The sequence below is a fragment of the Macrobrachium nipponense genome, chromosome 2 (genome assembly GCF_015104395.2).
Source record: "Macrobrachium nipponense isolate FS-2020 chromosome 2, ASM1510439v2, whole genome shotgun sequence".
Lineage (NCBI taxonomy): Eukaryota > Metazoa > Arthropoda > Malacostraca > Decapoda > Palaemonidae > Macrobrachium > Macrobrachium nipponense.
The window spans coordinates 106451651-106478562 of NC_087201.1; the positions used below are offsets into that span (position 1 = coordinate 106451651).

General features: G+C 40.6%; 1 protein-coding gene across 2 annotated transcripts in view; it reads left to right on the top strand.

Annotated features, from left to right (window-relative positions):
• Positions 1-26912, top strand: part of LOC135220891 (ubiquitin carboxyl-terminal hydrolase 24-like) — a 394433-nt gene that overhangs the window by 189734 nt on the left and 177787 nt on the right. For both annotated transcript variants that reach the window (XM_064258501.1, XM_064258502.1), the window contains exon 17: positions 15170-15322. In XM_064258501.1, the coding sequence (XP_064114571.1) occupies positions 15170-15322 (153 nt within the window). The remainder of the gene's footprint in view (positions 1-15169; positions 15323-26912) is intronic.

A 26912-nucleotide genomic window follows, 5' to 3' on the forward strand; every position in this document is an offset into this window, starting at 1 on the left:
ATGTGTTTTGTAAAGTTAAGTGTTCATGTTTTCAGCCATTTGTCCTCCTCCTCTGTCGCCACTTTTGGAGATCACCTCACTCAAAAGGTAAGGTTCCACGTTTTACTATATACGTATATGCGTACAGTATTTCTTGTACCATGTACACTAATACACTATTTACAGGTATGCAGTACATATTAGTAGTATATATGTAGTTTAACCCTTTAACGCCGATTGGACGTATTAAACGTCGATATAAATTGTCTGTTGGGTGCCGATTGGACGTATGGTACGTCTATATAAAAAAAGGTTTTTTTTAAAATTCGCGGAAAACTTTTGAATCACGCGCCTTGGGGGATGCTGGGAGCTCACGGATCAAGGCGTTGTTTTGTTTACAATTGTTACCCAGGCGCGCAAGTGCGAATTTCTTTCTTCTCGCACTAACAAGTATCAGCGACACATCTCAGAAATTATTTTGTCACTTTGACATAATTTTTGCACCATTTTATGTTAGCCGTTACATGGAGTATTATATATGAAAATGTGTGCAATTTCATGTAGAATACAACAAAAAACAACTCATGGTTGTAGCTTTTATCGGTTTTGAAATATTTTCATATAAATAACGATAAGTGCCAAAATTTCAACCTTCGGTCAACTTTGACTCTACCGAAATGGTAAAAAAACGCAATTGTAAGCTAAAACTCTTATATTCTAGTAATATTCAATCATTTACCTTCATTTTGCAATGAATTCAAAGTCTCTAGCACAATATTTCGATTTATGGTGAATTTATGAAATAAACTTTTTCCTTACGTCCAGGCTGTAACTCTTCCAAAAAAATCATAAATTTTTTCGTCCGATTGTCATAATGTTTGCACCATTTTAAATTAGCCGTTACATAAAGTTTTATATATGGAAATGTGTGCGATTTCATGTAAAATACAACTAAAAACAACCCATGATTGTAGCTTTTATCAGCTTTGAAATATTTTCATATAAATAACGATATGTGCCAGAATTTCAACCTTCGGTCAACATTGACTCGACCTAAATGGTAAAAAAACGCAATTGTAAGCTAACACTCTTACATTCTGGTAATATTCAATCATATACCTTTATTTTGCAACAAATTGGAAGTCTAGCACAATATTTTGATTTATGGTGAATTTATGAAAAAAAACATTTTCTTTACATCCGCGCGGTAACTCTTCCGAAAAAAATCAGAAATTTTTTTGTTCGATTGTTGTAATGTTTGCACCATTTTAAATTAGCCGTTGCATAAAGTTTTATATATTACAATGTGCGCAATTTCATGTAGAATACAACAAAAAGCAACCCATGGTTGTAGCTTTTATCAGTTTTGAAATATTTTCATATGAATAACGATAAGTGCCATAATTTGAACATTCAGTCAACTTTGACTTGACTGAAATGGTAAAAAAAACCATTGTAAGCTAAAACTATAACATTCTAGTAATATTCAATCATTTAACTTTATTTTGCAACAAATTGGAAGTCTCTAGCATAATATTTTGATTTATGGTGAATTTATTAAATAAACTTTTTCCTTACGTCTGCCCTGTAACTCTTCCGAAAAAATCCTAAATTTTTTCGTCCGATTGTCGTAATGTTTGCACCATTTTAAATTAGCCGTTACATAAAGTTTTATATATGAAAATATGTGCAATTTCATGTAGAATATAACAAAAGACAACCCAGTCTTGTAGCTTTTATCACAAGTTTGAAATATTTTCTATAAATACGATAGAGAAAAATTTGTCCTTCGTCACTTAACTGCGACCGAAATGGTAAAAAACTGCAATTGTAAGCTACAACACTCAATGTCTAGTAATATTCAATCAATTACCTTCATTTTGCAACAAACGGGAAGTCTCTAGCACAATATTTCAATTTATGGTGAATATTTGAAAACTCTGTGTTGCCTTGATCGTTTTACAATGTGTTACATACCAAAATGATCTCAATTTAGTGTACAATACAACGAAAAATAATTAACTCGTTAGCTTTAACCATTTTGCTCACAGCGCAATTTGTATACAATTATATATGAAATTTTTTTCGTGCTGTCGTATAAGCCAATATTTATATATGATGATGATATTGTTTTCATTTCTGATGGTTGCATGCTAAACTTCAGGCAATGACAAAAAAAGGAGCCAAAAACAAACTCTTAATCTTGAAAACTAAGCATTCTGTGGTTTTTTGAAAAAAAAAAATCCACTTCAGCGCTTACTCACGAACGGCGCTAGCATACGGGAGACGATTTTTAAAATACCGCTTCAGCGTTTAAGGGTTAAGTTAAGTATTGAATGGTCCAAATTGTTGTATTTCATTGTTTATTGGTCAATCTAGCTTTATTATAAAATTTACTGGGCTGTTTTTGTAGGGCTTGGAACGAATAAGGCAATTTACATGTAAAATGTGGTTCAAGATATGAAAATATTAGGTTACGAAGGCCGCTATGGAATGGATTAATTTCATATCCTGGGGGGGCTGCGAATAATTATAGATATGTTCCACAGAGAACCTCGCGAATGGGCAAGTCCTCCCGCCAATAATTCTTAGATAGGTTCCAAAGAAAAATCCGTGAATCCGGAGAACGTGAATACGGGGGCCCCACTGTATTTAAAAATAATGATAAACATAGTAGTACATATATGTATAAAAAATTCTCTCATCTCAGTCAAAGAGAGCGGGAGAGAGAATTATTTTATTTTATTAGTGTTATTTACACATAAAAGCTTGAAAACTTATAAATTACATAAAACTTAAACACTTTTAGAGGTTTCTCCAGGATTTGAAAATGTTGCGTTTGCGTGTCTATGAAATACTCACGTATGGTAATCAGTTAGGTTCCAATAAAAAGTTCACGCTATTGTGAATTTGCACAACTCGAATCACATAAGATTGAGGTATTCTGTAATCCATAGTGTGTTATTCATAGAAACGGTGTACAATGTAAAGAATGATATATAGAATAGAGTGGTAATTTTGTGTGATGAACAAGTCTACTGATCAGACTATTGGTGCTGTAGAAAACTGGTATACCCTAGTGCCACCAAACATCTTGTGATAATCTCAACAAGTGTGTGCTGTTTACCCAAACAAGAACTGAGGACTATACACTGACTGAAATGCATATTTGTTCCGATACGTAATACAAACCATCGGTCCTTTTACAATAGGAAGGTAACTAGCGGCAGCTGGAACGGTCGTAAGCTTTGAACAAGGGAGTTCGGTAGTTACCTGCTTGTCCGACAGTGCGCGCGCAGCATGACTGGGAGGTGAAGAATCACTTTTGCTTTTTGCCGTGTGTGTGGAGGACGTGTTCGCCATCGCTCTCTGCCCGCTTCATCGTCGTATGCTTTGGTTTTGTTGTGAATATTCTTCAACTTGGTTTGTCAGTGTTTGAAAGTGAAATTGTAGGTACGTACTGTCTTTTTCATTTTTTTTTATTATACATTGATAATGGATCACCGATCGGTGGAGCTATCCCCCCCCCATCAACCGTAGAGTGTGCCTGGGGGTGGAGGGCCGCAAGTGTGGGGTTTTCCGCTCCTTTTCGGAAATTGATCCACATGCCCTTTGCTCTCGGTGCCGAGGGCGTGAACGCTCTCGGGCGGAGCCGTGGAATATTTGTATTAATTGTTCGGAGGTGCAGTGGGTGCTGTACGAGGGTAGGAAGAAGCGCAGACCTGCCAAGGAGTCGTCGGAAAGCTCTCCAGCAATGGCAAGTCGGGATCGGCCACCTGTCGTCACTCGAGAAGTTAGTCCCTCACGGGCGTCTTCACCTGCGGTCTCTTCAGTGTAGACTAAAGGAGAGTTGGTCACAGGCAGAGACCCACCGTACTTCCCCGTGTCCCTCACGGAGGAGGTGAGGCAGGACTTAGCCTGGTGGCTGGACGACAGGAACCTCTTAAGAGGAGTGCCTCTCCGCACTCTCTCTCTCTCTCTCTCTCTCTCTCTCTCTCTCTCTCTCTCTCTCTCTCTCTCTCTCTCTCTCTCTCTCTTCCCCCGAGATGTTGCTGTTCTCAGACGCATCCACCGAGGGATGGGGCGCACACCTGGAGGAGTTGCTGACTGCAAGAGTGTGGGACCATCACGACAAGCACCTTCACATCAATGTCCTGGAGCTCAAGGCAGCGTTCCTCGCTCTCCAAGAGTTCCGGGACCGCTTGATGGGACACTCGGTGGTGTTGATGTGCAACAACACCACAGTAGTGGCATACGTCAACAAACAGGGGGGCCTAGTGTCCCTCTCGTTGCACCAGTTGACGCTGCAGGTGCACGAGTGGGCCGTGGCTCACTTGGTAGAGCTGTCAGCCCACTTCATTCCAGGCAAGAGGAATGTAGTAGCAGACAAGCTCAGCCGTCGGGATCAGGTGATAGGGTCTGAATAGTCCCTACACCAGGACGTGACGGAAAGGATCTTCAACCTGTGGGGACATCCAGTAGTGGATCTGTTCGCCACCCAGCACAACAGAAAACTCCAGGTTTTCTTTTCAGCCGTGCTGGACCCATGGGCAACTGCAGAGGACGCTCTCCAACACCCGTGGGACAACCTCTTTGCCTACGCCTTTCCCCCGATCAGCCTGATTCGCAGGGTGATCAGCTGATTGCTGGCCACCCCGAATCTCAGGATGATCCTGGTGGCTCCCAAATGGCCCCAGGCCGTTTGGTATCCGGACCTGCTGGCTCTGCTTCCAGAAGCACCGAGAGAGATTCCCCCTTGGCACAACCTTCGCGTCCAGCCACACGTAGAACGGTACCACCGGGCAGTCCAGTCTCTACATCTTCACGACTGGCTGTTATCCACCATCTCTTGCGAGCGAGAGGCTTTTCTCACAGAGCAGCAACAGAGATGGCTGGACATGTCAGACAGTCCTCTGCAGCTGTGTACCAGGGAAAGTGGGCCGTCTTCTGTGGTTGGTGTCGTAGACAGGGTCTATCTCCTCTCAGAGCTACTCTTCAGCAGGTAGCGGATTTTCTTCGCCGAGACAAGCTCCTCTCTGTCCCCACAGTCAAAGGATATAAAGCCGCCCTGGCAATGGTCCTGAAACTGAGGGGATTAGATATCTCGGACTCGTTCGAGATCTCCTTGCTTATGAGGAGCTTTGAGAAGTCTTACCCACCCAGGGAACTCAGCCCCTCGGGTTGGGATGTGACTCTCGTCCTTTGGAGTTTGACTCGAAGACCCTTCGAGCCACTTCGAGAGTCGTCAGACAGGGATCTGACCCTCAAGACCCTCTTCTTGCTGGCCCTGGCATCGGCGAAGAGAGTAGGGGAACTTCATGGTCTTTCCTTCGACGTTAAACATTCCAGGGATGGGGATCTGTGACGCTCGATTTCGTCCCGAACTTTGTAGCTAAGACTCAGAATCTGTCGATCCCTGACGACAGGTTCGAGTCTTTCACAATCCCCTCCCTATTGGATTTAACCGACAACGGTATGGATGAGATGCTGCTTTGTCCTGTGAGGGTGCTACAATGCTATCTGAAGAGAACTCGGCACCTCAGGCCTGAGTGTTGACGCCTCTTCGTTAGCACCCGGGTGACCAAGAAAGAAGTATCCAAGAACACACTTTCTTTCTGGCTACGTGAGGTAATCAGGAGGGCTTACGAAGCTGATGGTAGCGACGACATCCGTACCCTTCGTCTGAGAGCCCACGAAGTCAGAGGCAATGGTCCTTCCCTTGCGTTCCGCAAGAACTTCTCCGTGGCGCAGGTCCTGAAGGCAGGGGTCTGGGCCAACCAGACCACCTTCACCTCCTTCTACCTTCGAGATATTGCCCACAGGTCCTTGGATACTTTTTCCTTGGGACCCGTGGTGGCTGCTCAACACGTTGTGTAGCTTACCCAGCACCCAAGCAGGCAGAACAGCATCAAATCCTGGTGTGACTGTAAGAATGGATGAGTGAATGAGAGTGTGACTGGCTTCTCTTCCCCATCTTTTTCTCCCCTCTACCTGTGGGCAGAGGGACACGGTCGTCACCCCGCTGGAAAAGGACAAGATGCATCCTATCCCTTTCATTAGGGATAGGAGTGAATATCCACCACTTCCCCCAACAAGGGGGGGGGGGGGGGAAGTGGAAGCCAACAAGAGACAAACCCATAACTTTATGTTGCCTCTTGCAACAAGAACAATTTCTTGCTTGCTAGTTTTAAGAAGTACACTTGCCTCCCTCTTATTACTTGGGTCCAGAAGTCTGACTATTGATCCTACAGTACATACCCCGATCAATTGGGCAGAGGCTAGGATCCCTCCCTCTGCTCTTACGACCAGGGAGGGAATCCAAGGTTGGGCGAACACCAGTCTGTTCTTAAGACTCAGATTCCTCCCACCAAGAAGTGAGTCTTCCTATTGTAAAAGGACCGATGGTTTGTATTACGTATCGGAACAGATGGCAATTTGTCGAAAATTGCATTTTTCCTAACTATACAAACCTGAGGTCCTTTTACAATAGGAAGGTAACTAGCGGCAGCTGGAACGGTCGTAAGCTTCGAACAAGGGAGTTCGGTAGTTAACTGCTTGTCTGACAATGTGCGCGCAGCGCGACTGGGAGGTGAAGAATCACTTTTGCTTTAGGCCCAGGAAAAACGCAGAGTGAGGGGTGGCATGAGGTGGGACTATATGTAAAGGACCTCAGGTTTGTATAGTTAGGAAAAATGCAATTTTCGACAAATTGCCATTTCACATCACCATTTTCTGTAATTTATCTCTAATGAAATTAGGAAGGGAATATGCAGAGAGAAATTAGTGAATAAATGTGAAGACGACGACAGTGGTAGGGTCAAGATGTGCAAAGGCCTGTTGAAGAGAAAGAGAGCTTTTAAGGTCTGGTAGGGGGTAAGCAGAATGGAGATTAACCCCTTTGCCACCGGCCTGCTGCATTGCTGCAAATGCTTGCATACCGCATGAGACCCCCTGTCGACCGCGAGTATCAATCATTACTTGCTCCCACTAAATTTTATGTTATTCATATTTTTCCTTTATATTCTTATGTGAAAACATTGTGTGTACGGATATCAATGAATATTTTTTACCACATTGTCAAAAAATTACAAAAAATATAGTAAGAATATCAGAAAAAATAGGAATATTTAGTGGAAAAAGTAATTGCAGAAGTAGGAACTGTTATGAAGTAGTAGAAATAGTAGTAAAGTAATAGAAATAAAGTAGCAGAAAAAGTAGTACAGTAGTAGTAAAATAGTAGTAGTGGTAATAGCAGTACTAGTTTTCTTAGTGAAACAGTTATTCCTAGGTTTCATACAGAAACTGCATATACATCAATGAATTTTTACGGCACTGGTAATAATAATGATAAAACAGTAATAATAGTAATAATAATGATAATAAAAGCAATAGCATCTCGTAACCAATACGTATATACATATGGGACAGTTTATTTACCCCCATTATCATCAGCAAGCTATAAAAAAACACATCTCATCACGAGTAACAGGCCTCCATAGAAGTCCTTTCACCTTACGTTTCCTGTTGAATGAAAGTACTACTCTGCCCGAGCATTCATCCATTCACACAATTTGTCAATTACATCACCACAAAAAAAAGGAAAAAAAATGCATCACGTAAGCAGGTAAAATCTGGTGTGTAAGCAGGAATCCCATTGCCACCCTCCGTGAATCAGGGGGGCTGGGTCTGGGCGCAAGTCACAAGATGGATCAGTTATGAACCGCCAGCCTTCATCGACAAGAGGTTCAATGTCTTCCAAACACTTGTTGTCACTGTCAACCTCTAAGAAATTATCACTATAATCATCAGCTGATAGATTTGGCAGGTACTCAAACCCTGACTCGGAAACACTATCATCTGACATGATACTGAAAAAAAAAACATATAAAATAACTGCAATCAAAAGGGAAAAAGGTTTAGAATTAAAATCTACATGGTTTACGGACAAGATCGTAATCATCCTTCTCAGATAATAGCCTGAGGCGCACTGGCATATGTTGGCCAGTACCCCTCCTAATATCCCATATGAAAATGACGTCACGACGTCCATCGGACGCTCATTGGTTAGAATGAATTGTGGGTGGAGCTTCAGCACCTCTCTCGTGCACAATACTGTGTCTGGAAACCATCCAAGCTGAAGAAAACGCTTTGCTTTTCGAGGAGGGATGAAAGACGTACACGCGTACGTCCTGGTCTTTTATTACTGTACTGTAAAAGACGTACATGTGTACGTCCCAGTGCTGAAGGGGTTAAAGATGTATACAGGGAGAAGAAAAGGGAAGCTAAAAGGAAGGTGGCAAAGGCAAAGAGAAGTAGTTGTTTGTAGGAGTATAAACAAAACTGGAACCATAGGAAATGGCAAAAATATTGAGACTAGGTAAGTGGATGAGGAAGATGATCAAAATATAAAAGTAGCATAATATATAAAAGATGCAAATAGAGAAATTTATGTTGAAAGAAAACTACCAGTATGTAGCAGCATTTTATAAGTACAGTAAGTCCTCAGTTTACGTCCGAGATCTGTTCCTATGTGCACAACGTAACAATTCCTGAGCACATGCATACTGTGCATGGATAAATATTATTTTTACTTTTACTTCTGTGATATATAGTATATAGTATACTATATGTATATATAGTAAATAAAAAGGAACAATTCGTTGCGTTTACTCCTGTTGTTGGCTTGCAGTTGAGAGAGAGAGAGAGAGAGAGAGAGAGAGAGAGAGAGAGAGAGAGAGAGAGAGAGAGAGAGAGAGAGAGAGCTAGCCGAGGTGTTTACAATTAAGTCTAAGCACAGTATAAATGGGTTTTGTAATTGAAATAACATTTTATTGATATTTTGCTGTGTTTATGTATACTGAGAGAGAGAGAGAAATGAGGTATTTACGTCAAAGTCTAAGCACAGTTTAAATGGATTCTGTAAGTGAAGTAAAGTTTTATTGATATTTTGCTGTTTTTTCATCAAAGAATATGTATAGTACTGAGAGAGAGAGGAGAGAGATAGAGAGAGAAACAGAGGTACAGTATTTACATCGAAGTCTAAGCACAGTAGCTAGCTGGGGTTGAGACTTGATATGCCTGGTTAAACTATAGCTGGGTAAGAGAGTAAGACTTGGTTTGTTCATACACGAACAAACCTTCTGTCTTAACAATAGGATAATTTCTATCGCCTAGCTGGATCTGGTTAAAAAGCAGATGAAAGCAAGGAATCTTGTGATATCTGGCAATGCATGCATAGCTCGGGTGAAGAGTGGTCAAGGACCCCGCACCTACGCCACTGTGTCAGTTTTCTTTAACTGCCTGGGCGATAGTCGTGGTTGACCTTTCTCGGCCTTTACCCGGTTCATTGCCTGTTTCGTTTGTGTTTAGTGTGTGTGTGTGTGTGTGGCTAATATTATGGCTTCTTCTGCTCCTTCTTGGACTCGTCAATGTGTGTGCCCCGGAATTCCAGGTTTTCCGTGTTCTTGTTTTTGGCTTTGGCAGCGACCAATCTCCACATCACGTGTAGCAGGTGCCGTTCTAATTTTTTTACTATAACGAATCCTTGCACAGAATGCCGGGCATGGCCTAAGAGTAATGGAAGTCATTTTATAGTACAAAAATTAGAACAGCACCTGCTACACGTGATGTGGGGATCAGTCGCTGCTGAAGCCAAAAAACAAGAACACGGCAAACCTGGAATTCCAGGGCGCACACATTGTTGAGGCCGAGAAGGAGCAGAAGCCATAATATCAGCTACACACACACACAATAAACACAAACAAAATGGGCAGTGAAGTGGGTGAAGGCCGAGAGAGGTCAACCACGACTCTCGCCCAGGCGGTTAAAGAAAATTGACACAGTGACGTAGGTGCATGGTCCTTGACCACTCTTCATCCAATCTATGCATGCATTGCCAGATATCACAAGATTCCTTGCTTTCATCTGCTTTTTAACCGGATCGAGCTAGGCGCTAGAAATTATCCTATTGTTAAAACCGAAGGTTTGTAGCTATGAAAAATACAGTGGTACCTTGAGATACGAAAGGCTCAACTTACGAAAAACTCGAGATGCGAAAGCTAACACGAAAAATTTTACGGCTCTACATACGAAAATTTTTCAAGATACGAAAGGTTGTTAGTGTAAAGTCCGAGATTCGCCTGGACCACCGATAACATTTTTGAAACTCGCGCGCCGCCAACTGAGTAGACTCGCCACCATCCTCCGGCTCTCCCATTGGTTCCTGATGCTAGTCACCGCCATGAGATCCTTCTCTCCTATTGGTCAGCATCCTTCCCATCATGCATCCACTACGTAGCAGCGTGCCTCGGCCACTCGTCCCAGCATCGTTATTGTACGCACGTGGTATTCGTTCGTTCTAACGATTTAGTTTATTATCGTAAATTTGTTAGTGGTTTCGTTGCAGTATACGTACTTTATCGTGTTGTGTGAGAACTTTACTCTACTACTTATACGTAAATTACGTACAGTATATAGTAGTCATGGGTCCCAAGAAAGTTGAAATTCATGGAAAAAAGAGGATGCTCTTTTTGGAGACAAAGATGGAGATTATCAAGAAGTATGTAGCTGGTATGCGATTGAGTGTGATCGCCAAGGAATACGGCTGAAATCCGTCGACAATAGGCACCACCCTGAAGCAGAAGGATGTCATCAAAGCAGCTACACCTTCCAAGGGCATCACTATTTTGTCCAGCAAGAGGACCCACATGCACGACGAGATGGAAAGGCTTCTTCTTGTCCGGATAAAAGACAAAGAAATCGCTGGCGATACGATAACGGAGACAGCAATCTGCCACAAGGCCAGCTCTATTTTCTGCGATTTGATTGCCCAGGCCGAAGACGACGGAGGAGAAGGGACATCAACGCCAACCCCAGAGTTCAAGGCTTTGCATGCGTGGTTCGAGAAATTCCGTAAACAGACTGTCATCCATTTGGTGGTGCGGCATGGGGAGGCTGCCAGCTCGGACGCGAAAGCAGCCGAAGCATTTAAAAAGACGTTCGACGAGATAATGACCAAGGAAGGCTACAGTTCTCAGCAAGTCTTCAACTGTGACGAGACTGGCCTTTTTTGGAAAAAAAGTGCCTCATCGGACGCACATCACGGAGGAAGAGAAGAAGCTACCCGGGCATAAGCCTATGAAAGACAGGCTTACGCTCGCACTTTGTTCAAACGCCAGTGGGGATTGCAAGGTGAAGCCCCTACTGCTCTATCATTCCGAGACTCCTCGAGCCTTCAAGGCCCACAAAGTGCTTAAGGAGAAGCTTCCAGTGATGTGGAGGGCTAATGCGAAAGCCTGGGTATTGAGGCTTTTGTTCACGGAGTGGGTAAATCTGTGTTTCGGCCCGACAGTGAAGAAATTTTTGGAAGAGAAGCGCCTCACTCTGAAATGTCTGCTGGTGTTGGACAATGCCCCTGTCCACCCTCCTGGCCTTGAGGAAGAAATCCTAGCGGAGTACGTATTCTTTTATCAAGGTTCTTTATCTTCCGCCTAACACCACCCCTCTCCTCCAGCCCATGGACCAGCAAGTGATATAGAACTTTAAGAAGCTGTATACAAAATATCTTTTCAAGAGATGTTTCGACATCACTGATACCACAAACCTCACCTTGCATGAATTTTGGAAGGAGCATTTCGATGTTGTGATATGCATCCGACTCATTGACCAAGCTTGGCAGGAGGTTTCGAGGTGAACCTTGAATTCCTTGTGGAGGAAACTCTGGCCTGATGCCGTATCCGCTTGAGACTTCAAGGGATTCGACATGGGCGAAACTGGTGCTGCAGATTCAGAAGCAGTTGACGATCCTGAAACTGTTTTGCAATCAGATCTTGACAAGATCGTTGCACTCGACAAGTCCATGGGGCAGGTCGTCGATGAGGACGACATCAACGAACTTCTCGAGGAGCACCAAGAGGAGCTTACAACGGATGACCTGAAGGAGTTGGAGGCCATGCAACATAACGTCGTTCAAGAGGAGATCTCTAGCAGCGGTGAGGAGGAGGAGGACGACCCTATGACAACGGCAGAAGTTAAGGACGTTCAAGCTGCTTTTCATAAATTGCAATCGTTTGTTGAAAAAAGACACCCTGAAAAGGCTTACACAGGTCGTATGATTGTGCAGTTCGATGAGGCTTGCCTGAGTCTTTTCAGGAACATTGTGAAAAGTAGGCAGAAGCAATCTTCCTTGGATAGTTATTTTTTAAAGAGGCCTTTAGTATTAGCAGGAGTAAGCAAAAAGGAAGAACCAAGTGATACCAAAAAAGAGAAAGTTGAAAGTGGTGATGAAGTTGAAATTTTGTTAAAAAAAAAAAATTACGTTAAGTATAAAAAAGTAAAAAAAAAATGTAAAAATCAAAAGACAAAAAAAAAAAATTTTAATTTTAGTTTTTTGTAAAGTTAAGTGTTACAGTTTTGTTAATGTGTTTCGTAAATTTTAGTTTATGTATGTTTTCCTTACATTTTTTATGTTTTCCTTACATTTTTTTTATGTGTTTCGTAAAGTTAAGTGTACGTACATATGTACGTATCTGCCGTTTGTCCTCCTCCTCTGTCAACACTTTCGGAGATAGCCTCACTCGAAAGGTGAGCTTCCACATTTTACTACATACATACAGTATTTCTTGTATACCATGTACACTAATACACTTTATTTACAGGTAATTAGCAGTACGTTATTAAGTTAGGTATTGAATGGTCCAAATTGTTGTAGTATTTCATTGTTTATAAGTCAATTTAGCTTTATTATGAAATTTACTGGGGGGTTTTTGGAGGGCTTGGAACGGATTAGCCATTTTACATGTAAAATGCGGTCCAAGATACGAAAAACTCATGATACGAAGGGCGCCTCGTAACGGATTAATTTCGTATCTCGAGGTACCACTTTACAAATTGTCTTAGAAAATTTGGTATTTTGTGTTGCCTACATATGAAATTCAGATTTTAGATATTTTTACGGTGATTAGAGATGAAACATCAACAATGATATAGTATTCTCTTATGGATTGCTATAATATGTATAATAATCATAGTCAACTAAATTTGTAATGAAGTACGATACAGTAAATCAGACAAAGCAGAATAAAAGGTAAGACGTACCTACGTATGACGCACTCACTCAGTCTTGAAGTGAATTTCCTTGGTTTGTTTCACTTTGTGTTTTTATCCTTATGGTAAAGTAATTGATATTTCGTTAAAGGATATGTAAAATACAGTAACGATATATGAGAGAGAGACAGAGAGAGAAACTTGCTATTGGTGGTTTCTTGTTGCCTGCGTATGAAATTTGGATTTAAGATATTTTTATGGTGATTAGAGCAATAAAATAATGCAGTATAAATGGATTCTGTAAGTGTAGAGCAATATAATATTGCAGTATAAATGGATTCTGTAAGTGTAGAGCAGTATAATAATGCAGTATAAATGGATTCTATAAGTGAAGTATAATGTTTACTGATATTTTGCTGTGTTTTTTCATTAAAGGATATGTATTTATGGGAGATGGTGAGGACATAACCACAAAATTTCTTAGGTCAAGTATAACATAACCCTAGAACTTAATTGTATTCTTTATGAAGAAAAGGAATATGAAAAGTAGATGTTAGCATGATAGGTTTAACAAGCCCTGAGGGAGAAGGAAAGGTGGAAATAAAACCATAGAAACATCCATTGACTTATCATCAAAATATGGAACATTTGTTTAACTTTTCTGGGTTAAGTTTGTATATTCATTGGAATTTATTATATTTTATGGCATTTTAGGAGATTTTGATGAAATATGAAAGGAAAGAAAGAGTAAACATTCACACAGATTTTTTTCATTTATAAAGTAATATATCCTCTTGAATGGAGGGCTTTTGTGTCCTGTCACTCATTTGTAAATTCAGATTTGGGTATGACTGTACACTGAAGCATTTAGTTTATAACTGAGCATTTTCTGCCTTTTGTCAAGTAATTTTAGAGGAATTTGTTAAAAATTTTAGGATATTTGACTACTGGTCAGAATTCAGGTTTGTATATCTGGTGGTGCAAAAGGTTTACTATAGTATTTGATTGCAACTCTCTGGTAGATGCTTAGTAAGCAGTATATAACACACATTGATTATCGTATATCTAATTTCTGGTTCCAACGCAAGAGATTTTTCAGTATAATGTCTGACATTTTTCCTGCTTTTACCCGGGAAAGTAACCCAAGGATTCTAGCAATTGTTGTCCTTTTAAATTTTTCAAATTATTTATTTCCTGGATGCTTGTTAAATGAGCTGGGCAGGTTGCTCTAATATTAATCTGGCTTGGTAAGATTTTGCTGTATACATAAATATGTAAGTAGCACCATGGAGTAAGTTATTTAGATGAAGTAAGGAACAGGAGTGATATTTAGTGAAAGCAATAAAACTTCATGCAAACTGGAAACATTTATACTTGTACTGCAAGGACAAAAGACATTTGCTTGTACAGTGAACCCCCCCCATATTCGCGGCACTTGAAACCCCTCTAAAAATCACTTAGCAATGCCTATTTTGATAGTTCAAACACAAAAAAAAACTTAAAAAATGCTTAAACTGGCTGTCCCTTGTTATCATAGGGGGTTCCACTCCGACGGCATGATAAGCAAAAATCACCGATAACTGAAACTCATTGATTTCTGGGGCTTATTAGGGATGATAACTGGTTAATGGTGCCTCTGTTAGGTATGTATCGGCACCAATACTCTATTATCAGCACCAATAACCGGACGCCAGCACAATTTGGCACCAAAAATTGCAGATTTTCGGCAATTTTTGGTGCTAGATAAGTGCCATAAAAATAAATCACAGATAACCTGGGGCTGCCTCTGCCTGAATATGTATATTACTAGTTTTATCAAAAAGTGCATTTAGTTATGAAATTGATATAAGAATACATTATTTAGTGAATATTTCTCAGTGAAAAATGCTGCAAATAGGCGAATTCTGTGAATAGTAATGGGTAGATATGTTCTGTAGAGAAACCCGCAAATCTTGAGAATGTGAATATGTGGGGTCGCCGTATAACTTGTGGTACTTCAAAGCTTACATATTTATGTTGTCAGAAAGATCTTAAGAATCATTCATTTTTTCAATAACTGTAGTCAGTTCAGATACTACACTGTATTGGAGTTCTGTAGTCTGAATGCAGATGATATCATTACAGTTGGTTTTTTACTACTTTGCAGGAAGTACCCACAGCTCAAGCAGTGACAGTGAAGGTGTCCTCCAAGGTGGAGTGTGTGTACAGCAGGCTACTATACCTCCCATTGACTCTCTAATTGCCTCACAGGCACTTTATATGCTAATAGCATGCCTGAGATTCCGTCCACAACTTTTAGGTAACCTATCTACGTAATTGTGTTGCTAAGGATATGTGTCTGTTAATAGTTGGATTCAGATTTTGCTTAATTTAAATGTATTATCAACTGCTGCTGGCTATTAATACTTGAGTTTGTTATTTTTCAGTTAAAGGGCTTAAAGTATATCATGCTCAACTCATAATTTTTATTGTTGTGAAAAGTTATGTTACAGAGGCACTCTTATTTAGTGTTTCTTTGATTCCATCCTAACTGTCTGATGAAGTACAGTTTGTATTTTAATTGTATGATGAAGTACAGTTTGTATTATAATTGTATAGAATTCATATATTTCCTATGTTGATAGGTTTCATATGACCCCATATAGGGCTTATCACTCATATATATGTATGTCAATACAATAAACAAGACATACTTTTCTTCTCTTCTCAGACTCCAAGCATAACATTGAATTAATGGGTGACTTTCTAGGCAGAGCTCTGTCACTAGGGGTATCTTTTCTTACAATAAGAAATCCTTTTCTCATCAGCAGGTCCCTATAAAGGCTGTGCAGCAGCTGAATAAGTAATTTTGAATGTTTTATGTCCATTACCGTACTTCATAAGATTAGTATTATGATTTACTTTTCTGGAAAAATAGAGTGAGAAGTGCAAGTAGGCAATATTTTAGTGATTTAGATTACAGTTGTCCCCAGTACATATTTGCTGGGGGGTTGCATATCACACCCATCCATGAATATGGAAACCCCCTCTGAAAGGGCATATAACTGCCTATTTTAAAAGCATGTAGTTCAAACACCAAACACCCCCTCTAAAATACTTATAACTGCCTACTTTAATAGCTCAAACACCAAATATACCTTAAACTATCATTATAAAATTTTAGTCATGAAAATAATACAAAAATACAGTAATTGGTCAGTTTTCTATGAATAATGTGGAGATGTATGTGCCACAGAAAAATGTGTCAGTAACTGAAACGAAAATAACGAACCATGACTTTAAACTTTGAGAAAAATCCAGTTTTATGTGTTTTGGTTATATAATGATGAGACAGTACCATATTCCAAACACTCTTAACCTATTATGCTTTTTCATTTGCCTTTAAAATACATTTATGTTTTATTGTATAGCATATCATACCAAATCAAGGCTTTATTAGAGCAGATTCTTCTCTTGTAATTTCTAATGACCTTATTTACTGCTCATTGTTAGACATAAAAATAGTATATCCATACAGTGGGCAAACTTCTCTATGTACTCTACAAACATGTTATAAAGTATCGTTACATTTGCTTTATAAGCATACACCTCCTGGTTTTCCCAGGGATGTTGGAATGCGTCCTCTGCCAATGCTAAAGGATCTGGGACCATTGAACAGAATATCTCCAGCTTCCTGTTGAACGCAAAAAGGTCCAACATAGGTCTACCCAAAACCTGGAAGAGCTTTTCTGCTACCACTTGATGAAGGGACCACACTGTACCTAGGATCTGATCCCAATGACTGAATTTGTCAGCGACCACATTTCGTTTCCCTGGGGTATACCTGGCTGAGAGCTCTACCTAATTGCTGACCGCCCACTGGTGAACCTTGACAGTCAAGGCTTGAAGTTGACGAGAAACCAGGCCTCCCTGTTTGTGCTACCACTGTGGTGTTGTCTGACATGAAAATGACAGAATGACCCTCTACCTTCTCCCGAAACTCCTTCAGACCTAGGAAGGCTGTCTTCAACTCCAAGACATTGATATGTTGCTGCTTGTCCTCCAAACACCTGAAGCGATGGGGCTGCCTACATGAGGCCGCCCAACCTGCGAGGCAGGCTTCTGAGAACAGAAGGAAATCCGGTGGAAGAGAACGCAGAGGGACACCCTTCAAAAGATTCTGGTCGTCCAACCACCAAAGAAGATCTTCTTTCACTTCCAGAGACAGAGGAACCATTAACAGAGACCAGAATCCTTCCAGTCTCCCTTGCAGAGACCGAAGAAGAAGACGCCCAGGAGGGACCAGCTTCTCCAGGGATGATAACACTTCCAGAAGAACCTGCCACTGATGAGGTGACTGATGTGGTTCCGACAGTAAGTTGCGTGCCACCACCCACAACTTCTCCAATCTCTGATCTGACGGGAAAACTTTTGCCACTGTCTTATCGATGACCATGCCTAGGTAGAGAATCCTTTGATTGACTGGGTACGAGGTTCAACTTTTCCTGGTTGACTACGATGCCCAGTTCCAGACAGAACCGAAGTAGACGATCCCTGTCCTGCAGCAGCTTTTCCCTGGAAACTGCCAAGACCAACTAATCGTCGAGGTGCCTCAGCAAACGGATTCCCTGAGCATGGGCCCAACTTGACATGAAAGAGAACACCCTTGTTAACACTTTAGGGGCTGTTGTTAGCCCGAAGCATAGGGCTGAACTTGAAGACCTTGTCCTCAAGAGAGAAGCGAAGGAACTTGCTGGATGTCGGATAAACAGGGATTTGGAAGTATCATCCCTTAAGTCTATCGACAGCATGAAGTCGCCTTCCCTCACGGCTGCCAACACCAAACGTGGGGTCTCCATGTTGAACCGTGTCTTCCTGATAAAGTGATTCAAGGTGTATAAGTCGATCATAGGTCTCCATCCTCCCGACGCCTTGAGCAACAAGAAGATGTGACTGTAAAACCCTGGAGACGGATGCACCACTTTCTCTATCGCATCTTTGTCCAGGGTCTACTGCACCTCCTCCCGAAGAGTCAAGAACTTCAGAGAATCTGGAGGATATCCCTTCCTTAGCTGCGGTTTGTCCGACAGAGGAGGAGAGAAATTGAATGGCAGTAGGTACCCCACCCAAAGGACATCTACCACCCACTTCTCTGCCCCATAACTCTGCCACTTGGCCCAATGGCCCACTAGGCACCCCCCCTCCGTGGTACAGGAGAAGGAGAGGCGCCTAACCTACTGACGGCCCCATTTACCTCTGCCCCTTGGACCCCTTCTTGGCCTAAAGGAACGAGAGAGAAAGGGACGTTGATCCTCTGACTTAGGCGGAGTTGAACGGGAAGGCCCTGCCAAACTCTAATTCCTCGACGGCCTACCAGGCGATTATCTTCTTGACTACTGCTGGACAAGTGGAGGAGGTGGAGCTGGAAGTTTCCGAGGACGAGGCTCTGACTAAGACACAGCCTGGTGCACCAGTCTGTCTTTGGTGTCAGCCCAACGCTGGCCTATCACATTCTAATCAGCAGAAGGTTAGCCCATAAATAAACAGAGGTGAGCCATACGCGAAAATGCCTTGCCTCCGGACTGCAACAGATTGGCAAGAGAGGATGCACTCACCAGTCCTTCTGGGGACCTGTCAGAAGCTATCTTGGCAATGACCACAGACCAGAAGTCCAGCCAAGAAACCGTGTGCAACTTGGAGGCTGCCGTAGATTCCAATGCTGAGGCATCCTGCAGGGACAAGGACGGAGCCACTGACCTCACCTGCTCCAAAGTCAATCCCGGCTCCAGGGGAATGACGTCTGGGTTAAGATGGCGCGACATAAAAAAAGTAGAGTTCATATCATAGTACTTCCTATGCCCTGTGAGAGGCTGGAGTAGTAGCTTGGCAGAGCCCCTAGAGCGAAGCAAACCTTCCCGGTCTGAAACAGAGGTGTTAACCTTATGCAAGACCGACTGGATGTGCCCCGACAAGGGAAGATGGAGAGATGATTTGGGATCATGCGTAGCTCTCACCAAGGCTTCCAAGCAAGAAGGAGTGAAGACGACCAAGCCTGAGACCTACTTTCCAAATTGTTGAACCCACGAATGAGATCATGAAGACAAAAACTCTTGCATGTCTCCCTCTCCTGCTCTGGCAACGGAGACCGAGAGCGAGAAGGATGTGTAGGTTCCTCTAAGGCACCTTCTTCATTAAAATTAACGGTAGGATCAGCAGCCAAACAGCCCAAAACACCAACTAACTTGTCTGGGCTGGGTCCATGCGTCAGCTCTCGAGACGAACCCACTATAACACTGGGAGCATCACTATGTTCTCCTCCAACAGATGATTCATTAACATGTCCGTGAAAGAGCAAAGTCCTTAGCCTTTCAACGCTTGATACACCGACGAGGCGTAGAGGGGGGAAAAAAAGTTAAGTATATCTTAAGTTTTACCAGACCACTGAGCTGAGTAACAGATCTCCTAGGGCTGGCCCGAATGATTAGATATTTTTACATGGCTAGGAACTAATTGGTTTTTTAGCAACGGGACCTACATCTTATTGTGGGATCCGAACCACATTATATCAAGAAATGAATTTCTATCACCAGAAAGAAAGTGCTCTGGTTCTGCATTGGCCGAGCCGAGAATTGAACTTCGGACCACCGGATTGGTAGCCGAGCGCGAAATCCACTCATCCAACGAGGAACTCGTAGAGGGGGAAGAGGGAGAGAAAGACAGTACTGGTTCCTTAAGCGATCTCTTCGTAGGAGGCGGGGACGAAGCAACGCGTTTCCTTCCAACCCTCCCAATTGACAAGGTAGCCAACTTAACATCCAAAACAGAGTCCAACCTCTTGAGCACTACCTGGCATTTAACCTCAGCCTGATCTGCAAGAGAAGGCTCCAATGACATGGAAGGGAGATGTAGCGAACTGGGCGGCAGAGATGACATCACGACTGAGAGAGGCAGGGCTCAGATGATGACTGGGACTGACCTCATCGATGGGAGTGATGTCACAAGTGGTGATGACGTCACGGCTTCCCCTTGGTGTGAAGGGGAATCAGACGCCACTGGCGGAGGAATACACAACGACGGATCCTGTGACGTTATCAACTCGAAGAAGTGGCACAGTCACTTGCGGAGCAATACAAGATGGCTGACCTCGGATCCCCATGAAGAACAGGCCGGGAGGAGGGGGGATGGCCTGGCCAGCCTGAGGAGGGGGGGTAGCAAGCCGCCAAAAAGTGCTCAAACAACCACTCCAAAGACGGAGTACCCCCTAGCCTGAGTGTCTTCCAATCGCCGCCATCTTGGACGCCTCCGACTGTGGAAGAAATGAGAATGATGAAAAAGCTTCCCCCTTCCCAGGAATCAAATTAATTCCCAAAGAAGAAAGGGAGACATTACAAACATCAGCCTGGTGGCCTCCTGATACTTCCAGCGATGAATCAATGGAAGAAAAGGAAGGAGACAGGAACAATGCTACTATGGGGGTTGAATATTGCAGGAGACAAAGCATCGGGAAGAGGCAAAAAACCTTCCCATGAAGGAAGAGTCGAAACCCTCCGATGTTCTCTCTTCTTATAAAACGACTTCTACTGCTTTTTAGGCCATGCCCAGCATTCTGTGCAAGGATTCGTTATAGTATAAAAATTAGAACGGCACCTACTGCATGTGATGTAGGGGTCAATCGCTGCTGAAGCCAAAAAACAAGAACACAGAAAACCTGGAATTCCAGGGCACACACGTTGATGAGGCCGAGAAAAAGCAGAAGCCATAATATCAGCCAAACACACACACACACACACACACACACACAAGCAAAATGGGCAATGAACCAGGTAAAGGCCAAGAGAGGTTAACACAACTCTCACCCAGGCAGTCAAAGAAAAGGCTGACGCGTTGTCGTAGGTGAATGGTCTTTTGACTATTCTTCACCCGATCTACGCATGTGTTGCCAGATATCACAAGATTCCTTGCTTTCATCTGTTTTTTAACTGGATCCAGCTAGGCGCTAGAAATTATCCTATTGTTAAGACCGAAGGTTTGTAGCTATGAAAAATACAAATTGTCTTAGAAAATTTGTCATTTAAGCATGCAGGCCTAGCCTTGTTGGTCAGATGTTGAATTAATAAATAGAAGAAGACAGTCATACATTTATACACACACACTGGTAATCCTGGACGTAGTACTTGTGATGTCGGAGAAAAATGTGGGGAGCAGCAATGTTTGGGACCTGGTGGAGGCTAGGGAGCCTTGATCCCCTGCTACTTGGCTGTCTAACTCCTTTATAGTGCTTGCTACCATTGGAGACCAAGGTAGTTGGATGGTTTGTTCTACCTCTGGGATGCTATCCGACGTAGGCGCCTTGTAGAAGTTCCGGTCCTTTGATGCTACATATTAAAAAATAATCACAAAAATCTGGTTCTGACATACGCCGAAAATTCTAAAGTCACGAGCCCAGACCTGACAGCATTAGGCTGGAATTCTTGACTTTTTTCAGTTTTATAAATTGTTTAATGTCAAGTACTTTATTTAGTGCTACATTAACCCTTAATGGACAGATGGGCTCTTAGTAGTAATAACAGGTTTTGGGTGGTGGGCGGATTGATCCTGGTGATAAGCAATATTAAGCTCCATTGATTTGGAAGGAATCAGGCGTGGAAGAGGTGCTAATACTTCTATAGCTCTTAAGTTCACTAATGGCAACTTTTACACTAGCTAAAATCACAAATCTGGCATCTCAGGAATTCAGTTCTGCTTCTGACTTCAAGGGAGAATGTACTGCATTTCTGTCTTACATGACATCTTTTTGTAAATTGGCTCATAAATATACCAAGGGGTTGCTGTTGGTTTTTGTTCTTGTCATTGACAATAGTATGTCAGTTGTAAATGTAATTTTGCAAGGAAAAGTGTAAATAAATGCTACAAAAAATGTACAAATCCAAAAAAGTTACTGCATCTTTGTTCTTGGTAAATTTACATAAATATTTTGCAACAAATATGCTCAGAAATTGTTACTGATTTTATTTATTACCTGTTTTGATATTGTGTGAGTTGTAATTATAATTTTACAAACCTAAATAAAGTTTATTAGAAAAAACATGTATAACTTGGTAAAATTTACAATTGTTTTGTAAAAGAGCCCCACAAGGGGTTATAATAAGTCATTTTCAAGTTCTCCTGGAAGGTTGGGAAAATTTTTTAGAATTTTATTCTTTCACCATGTGCATTTGCATATTTTCCTCTTTCCTTTGGTGTATTGTTTTAACAAATTGACCGACCTCAAAGTTTACCATGCCTGAGGAGCTGCTGCATATTGTTTTTTTAACCGTCCATTAAGGGTTAACCCTTAAGAGCTAGGCTAAAAAAAAAAAAACCATATGCAGCATCCCAGACTAGGCAAACTGAGGTTGGCCAGTAAAAAAAAACACATCAATGGAAAGATGAAGATTTGCAAATGCACAAGGTGTAAGAAAGTAAATTAAATATTCTCCATATCTTCCATGAAAAGTTGAAAATGACTACTATTTGTAATCCCTTGTGGGGCCTCTTGCAAAGCAATCATGAATTTTACCATGTTTTACGTATATGTTTTTTCTAATTTTATTTTGTAAAATTATAATTACAGCTTACATATTATATCAGAACAGATATGAACTAAAATCAATAACGCATTCTGAGTACAGGCATTCCCCGGCTTACGGCAGGGGGTCCGATCTTGAGACATATCATAAGCCAAAAATTGCCAAAAATCCTAAGAAAATCTTACTTTTAATGCTTTGAGTGCATTAAAAACTATGTAACCTGCATTTTTATTACATTTTTATAAAAAAACCCTTCAAATGTTGATTATTTTGCATTTTTGGAGTCATATTTTTTCCATCAGATGGGCGTTATAACTGTGGGACATGCGTCATAAACCTGGAAATAATTTCTGATGAATATAATTGAAAAGAAAAGTGTATTAACCTTGGAATGTTGTAAGTCAGGGAGTGCCTGTAGTATATTTATTGTGAATTATTTACGCACAGTAAACCCCCCCCATCATATTTGTGGACTCCGGACTCACAAACTCATGTATTCATGAATCTCTCTCTGGAACATATACCCCCTTTATTTGCAGAAAATTCACCCATTTGCAGACTTTTTTATGAGAAATATCCACAAATTCCAGTTTTTTATATTATCAGTTTCATCATAAAATGTACTTTTTGTGATATAACATTAACCCCTTCTTTACCGGGTGGGTGAGCAGAATGTAAACATTGCGTTCGCTGCCGAACTGAACCTCTCGGTAGTGAAGGGTAGGCTCCAGTTTGGAGGGGTGCTGATCGTAAAAATATTTGCCAAAAATACACTAATCAAGACAGGCTAATGAAATTATCAGGTATTATTAGCGCTATAATAACGCATATTCTCTGTGAGTTTTATCATCCTACAGGGAAAATAAATGATTTTATGAAAAAAAATGTGAAACTCAGTGTCCCTGTACAAGGACACTGGGGTGGTCGGTGAGAAAACTACAGTCTTGAATAGAAATTTGGTCTTACAGAATGTTGGTATATCCACCTGGAACATGCACATAAAGTATTATCAAAATAGAACAGTAAATAAGCACGTAATAACAAAAAAAGAGCAACAACTAAAGCGGAAGGCCCGCCAATAAATATGGAAATCGCAAATTTTATAGTATATCTCTCAAAAATTGGTCGATGTCGTTTTCTACGTTTTCTAAGATTAATTTCATCACAGAAAACAACTTTAGGGGTATCTAAACTAATTTTTCAAGTTTCTTGTCCTCAGAAAAAATAGCTTTTTCGCTTTTTCTCTGGTTTGGTTTTTTATATATAAAGTTACTATAAGGCTTTATTTTTACCTTCATTTATCTGGTGTTCATATCTTTTATTTGTAAAATGTAATAAGTGAATAAATAAATAAATACATTAAATGATGATGCAACTGGTTTTATACTTGGGTAGAAGTTATTACATGTTTACGCTTGTCTGGTTTTGTGATTTTTTGTTGAGACGCAGTTCATCTGTCACCTACACACTACTATGTAGATAAATAAGCAGTAATAATATTTTTTTGGGTTCATCATACGTCTGGCATCGTGTCATACTGTTTATGCACCCGGCGCAGTTTAGTAGACTTGAATGGTGGTACCCGCGTACATCCAAACAAACTTTCGGTAATGAAGAGGTTAAAAAACCAAGTATAAACACTTTTAATGGGTTTTTCTTAGAGTTTTAGCTAACAAAATAGGCAGTTTTAAATTTTTTATTAGGGTTTCAACTATTTGTGGATTGTAGCTATAAGGGGGGGGATTTCTGGTACACATCCCCCACGAATACCGGAGGAACATTGTAAATATACTGAGATCGAAAATGTAGCAAATTTTTTTTCTAGATAACAGGCAGTCCCCCAGTTATCAACTGGGTTCTGTTCTCAACGAGCTCTGACGAGCAAAAACTGCCGTTAACCCAAACCCTGTGATTTATGGCACCAATTTTAGGTTAATAGCACTGATAAATGGTTAATGATGTCTTTGTTAGGCATGTTATGAGGCCATAACTCTTTTATTGGCACCTTATGACACTGACAACCAAAACTCTGCCTGTTATGGCACCATAAATCACTGATTTTATGGCGCTAGACAACCACCATAAAACCGGATCGCCATTAACAGAGTCTGCTGATAACCAGGGACTGCCTGTATACCTTTTTTTTAAATATTTGTTTGCACTTTTTTTTTGCAAAATTACAATTGTAACTGACATACTATCATAAAAGATAAGAACTAAAACCAGCCGCAACCCCTGGGTATATTTAAGAGCAAGTATATAAAGAGACGTCATGTGAGAGAGAGAGAGGGAGCATGCACCCCCTTGAAGTTAATTACACAACTAATTCAAGAGCCGCTTAGAATCAGCGAGTTGAGCCAGTCTAAAAGTTGCCATTAGTAAATATATGGGCTCTTGACTTAATGGAACCTCTTTCCTGGCCGATTTCTCCAAACTGATGGCACATAATATTGATATGTACTTGTCAGGAGGTAATCCATCCACCACTTAACCCTTTACTGCCGACTGGACGTATTTTACGTCGACATTTTTTGTCTCTCGTGTGCCGACCGGACGTATTTTACGTCGCCTTAACAAAATTTTTTTGGGGTTTTTTTTTTGGGGGGGGAAAGGGGGGGGGAGGAAAATTCGCGGAAAAATACTTATAGGCCTACCAGCCTAAAACTTTTGAATCACGCGCCTTGGGGGATGCTGGGAGTTCACGGATCAAGGTGTTGTTTTGTTTACAATCATTACGCAGGCGCGCAAGCGCGAATTTCTTTCTTGCTGCACTAAAAAGTATCTGTGACACATCTCGGAAATTATTTCGTCACTGACATAATTTTTGTACCATTGTAAATTAGCCGTTACATGAAGTATTATATATGAAAATTTGCGCATTTTTATGTAGAATACAACAATAAAATACTCATGATTGTAGCTTTTATCAGTTTTGAAATATTTCCATATAAATAACGATAATTGCCAAAATTTCAACCTTCGGTCAACTTTGACTCTACCGAAATGGTAAAAAAACGCAATTGTAAGCTAAAACTCTTATAATTTAGTAATATTCAATCATTTACCTTAATTTTGCAACTAATTGGAAGTCTCTAGCACAATATTTTGATTTATGGTGAATTTAGGAAAAAACTTTTTCCTTACGTCCGCGCGGTAACTCTTCCGAAAAAAAATCATACATGCGATTGTGGTAATGTTTGCACCATTTTAAAATTAGCCGTTATATAAAGTTTTATATATGGAAATGTGTGCAATTTCATGCACAATACAACTAAAAACAACCCATGGTTGTAGCTTTTATCAGTTTTGAGATATTTTCATATAAATAACGATAATTGCCAAAATTTCAACCTTCAGTCAACTTTTTGACTCTACCGAAATGGTCGAAAAACGCAATTGTAAGCTAAAACGCTTATATTCTAGCAATATTTAAGCATTTAACTTCATTTTGCAACAAATTGAAAGTCTTTAGCACAATATTTCGATTTATGGTGAATTTATGGGAAAAAAAACATTTTCTTTACGTCCGCGCGGTAACTCTTCCGAAAAAATCATACGTGCGATTGTGGTAATGTTTGCACCATTTTAAATTAGCCGTTACATAAATTTTTATATATGAAAATGTGCGCAATTTCATGTAGAATACAACGAAAAATAATTGAAGGTTGTAGCTTTTCTCATTTTTGAAATATTTGCATATAAATCACGATAAATAGAAAAAAAAACCACGTTCGGTCAACTTTGACTCTACCGAAATGGTCGAAAAACGCAATTGTAAGCTAAAACTCTTACAGTCTAGTAATATTCAGTCATTTATCTTCATCTTGAAATAAATTTGAAGTCTCTAGCAAAATATTTAGATTTATGGTGAATTTTAAAAAAAATCTTTCCTTCCCTCCGCGCGCAGATTCTCCGCCACAAATCTCCGAAATGCGTACGTCCCATTCTTGGAATATTTGCTCCGTTTCATATTAGGCATTTCATAGAGTTTTATATATGAAAATGTGTGCAATTTCATGTAGAATAAAACGAAAAATATTTGAAGGTTGTAGCTTTTCTTATTACCGAAATAATTGCATATAAAAAATATATATATATAAAAATTCGCCATTCGGTCAACTTTAACTCGTCAGATATGGTCGAAAACTGCAATTGTAAGCTAATACTCTTACAGTATAGTAATATTCAATCATTTGTCTTCATTTTGAAAGAAATTGGAAGTCTCTAGGACAATATTTAGATTTATGGTGAATTTATGAAAAAAATATTTATGTCCGCGCATTACGAATTCATGCATTATTTTGTGATAATATTTTCTCTGTGTTGCTTTTATCATTTTAC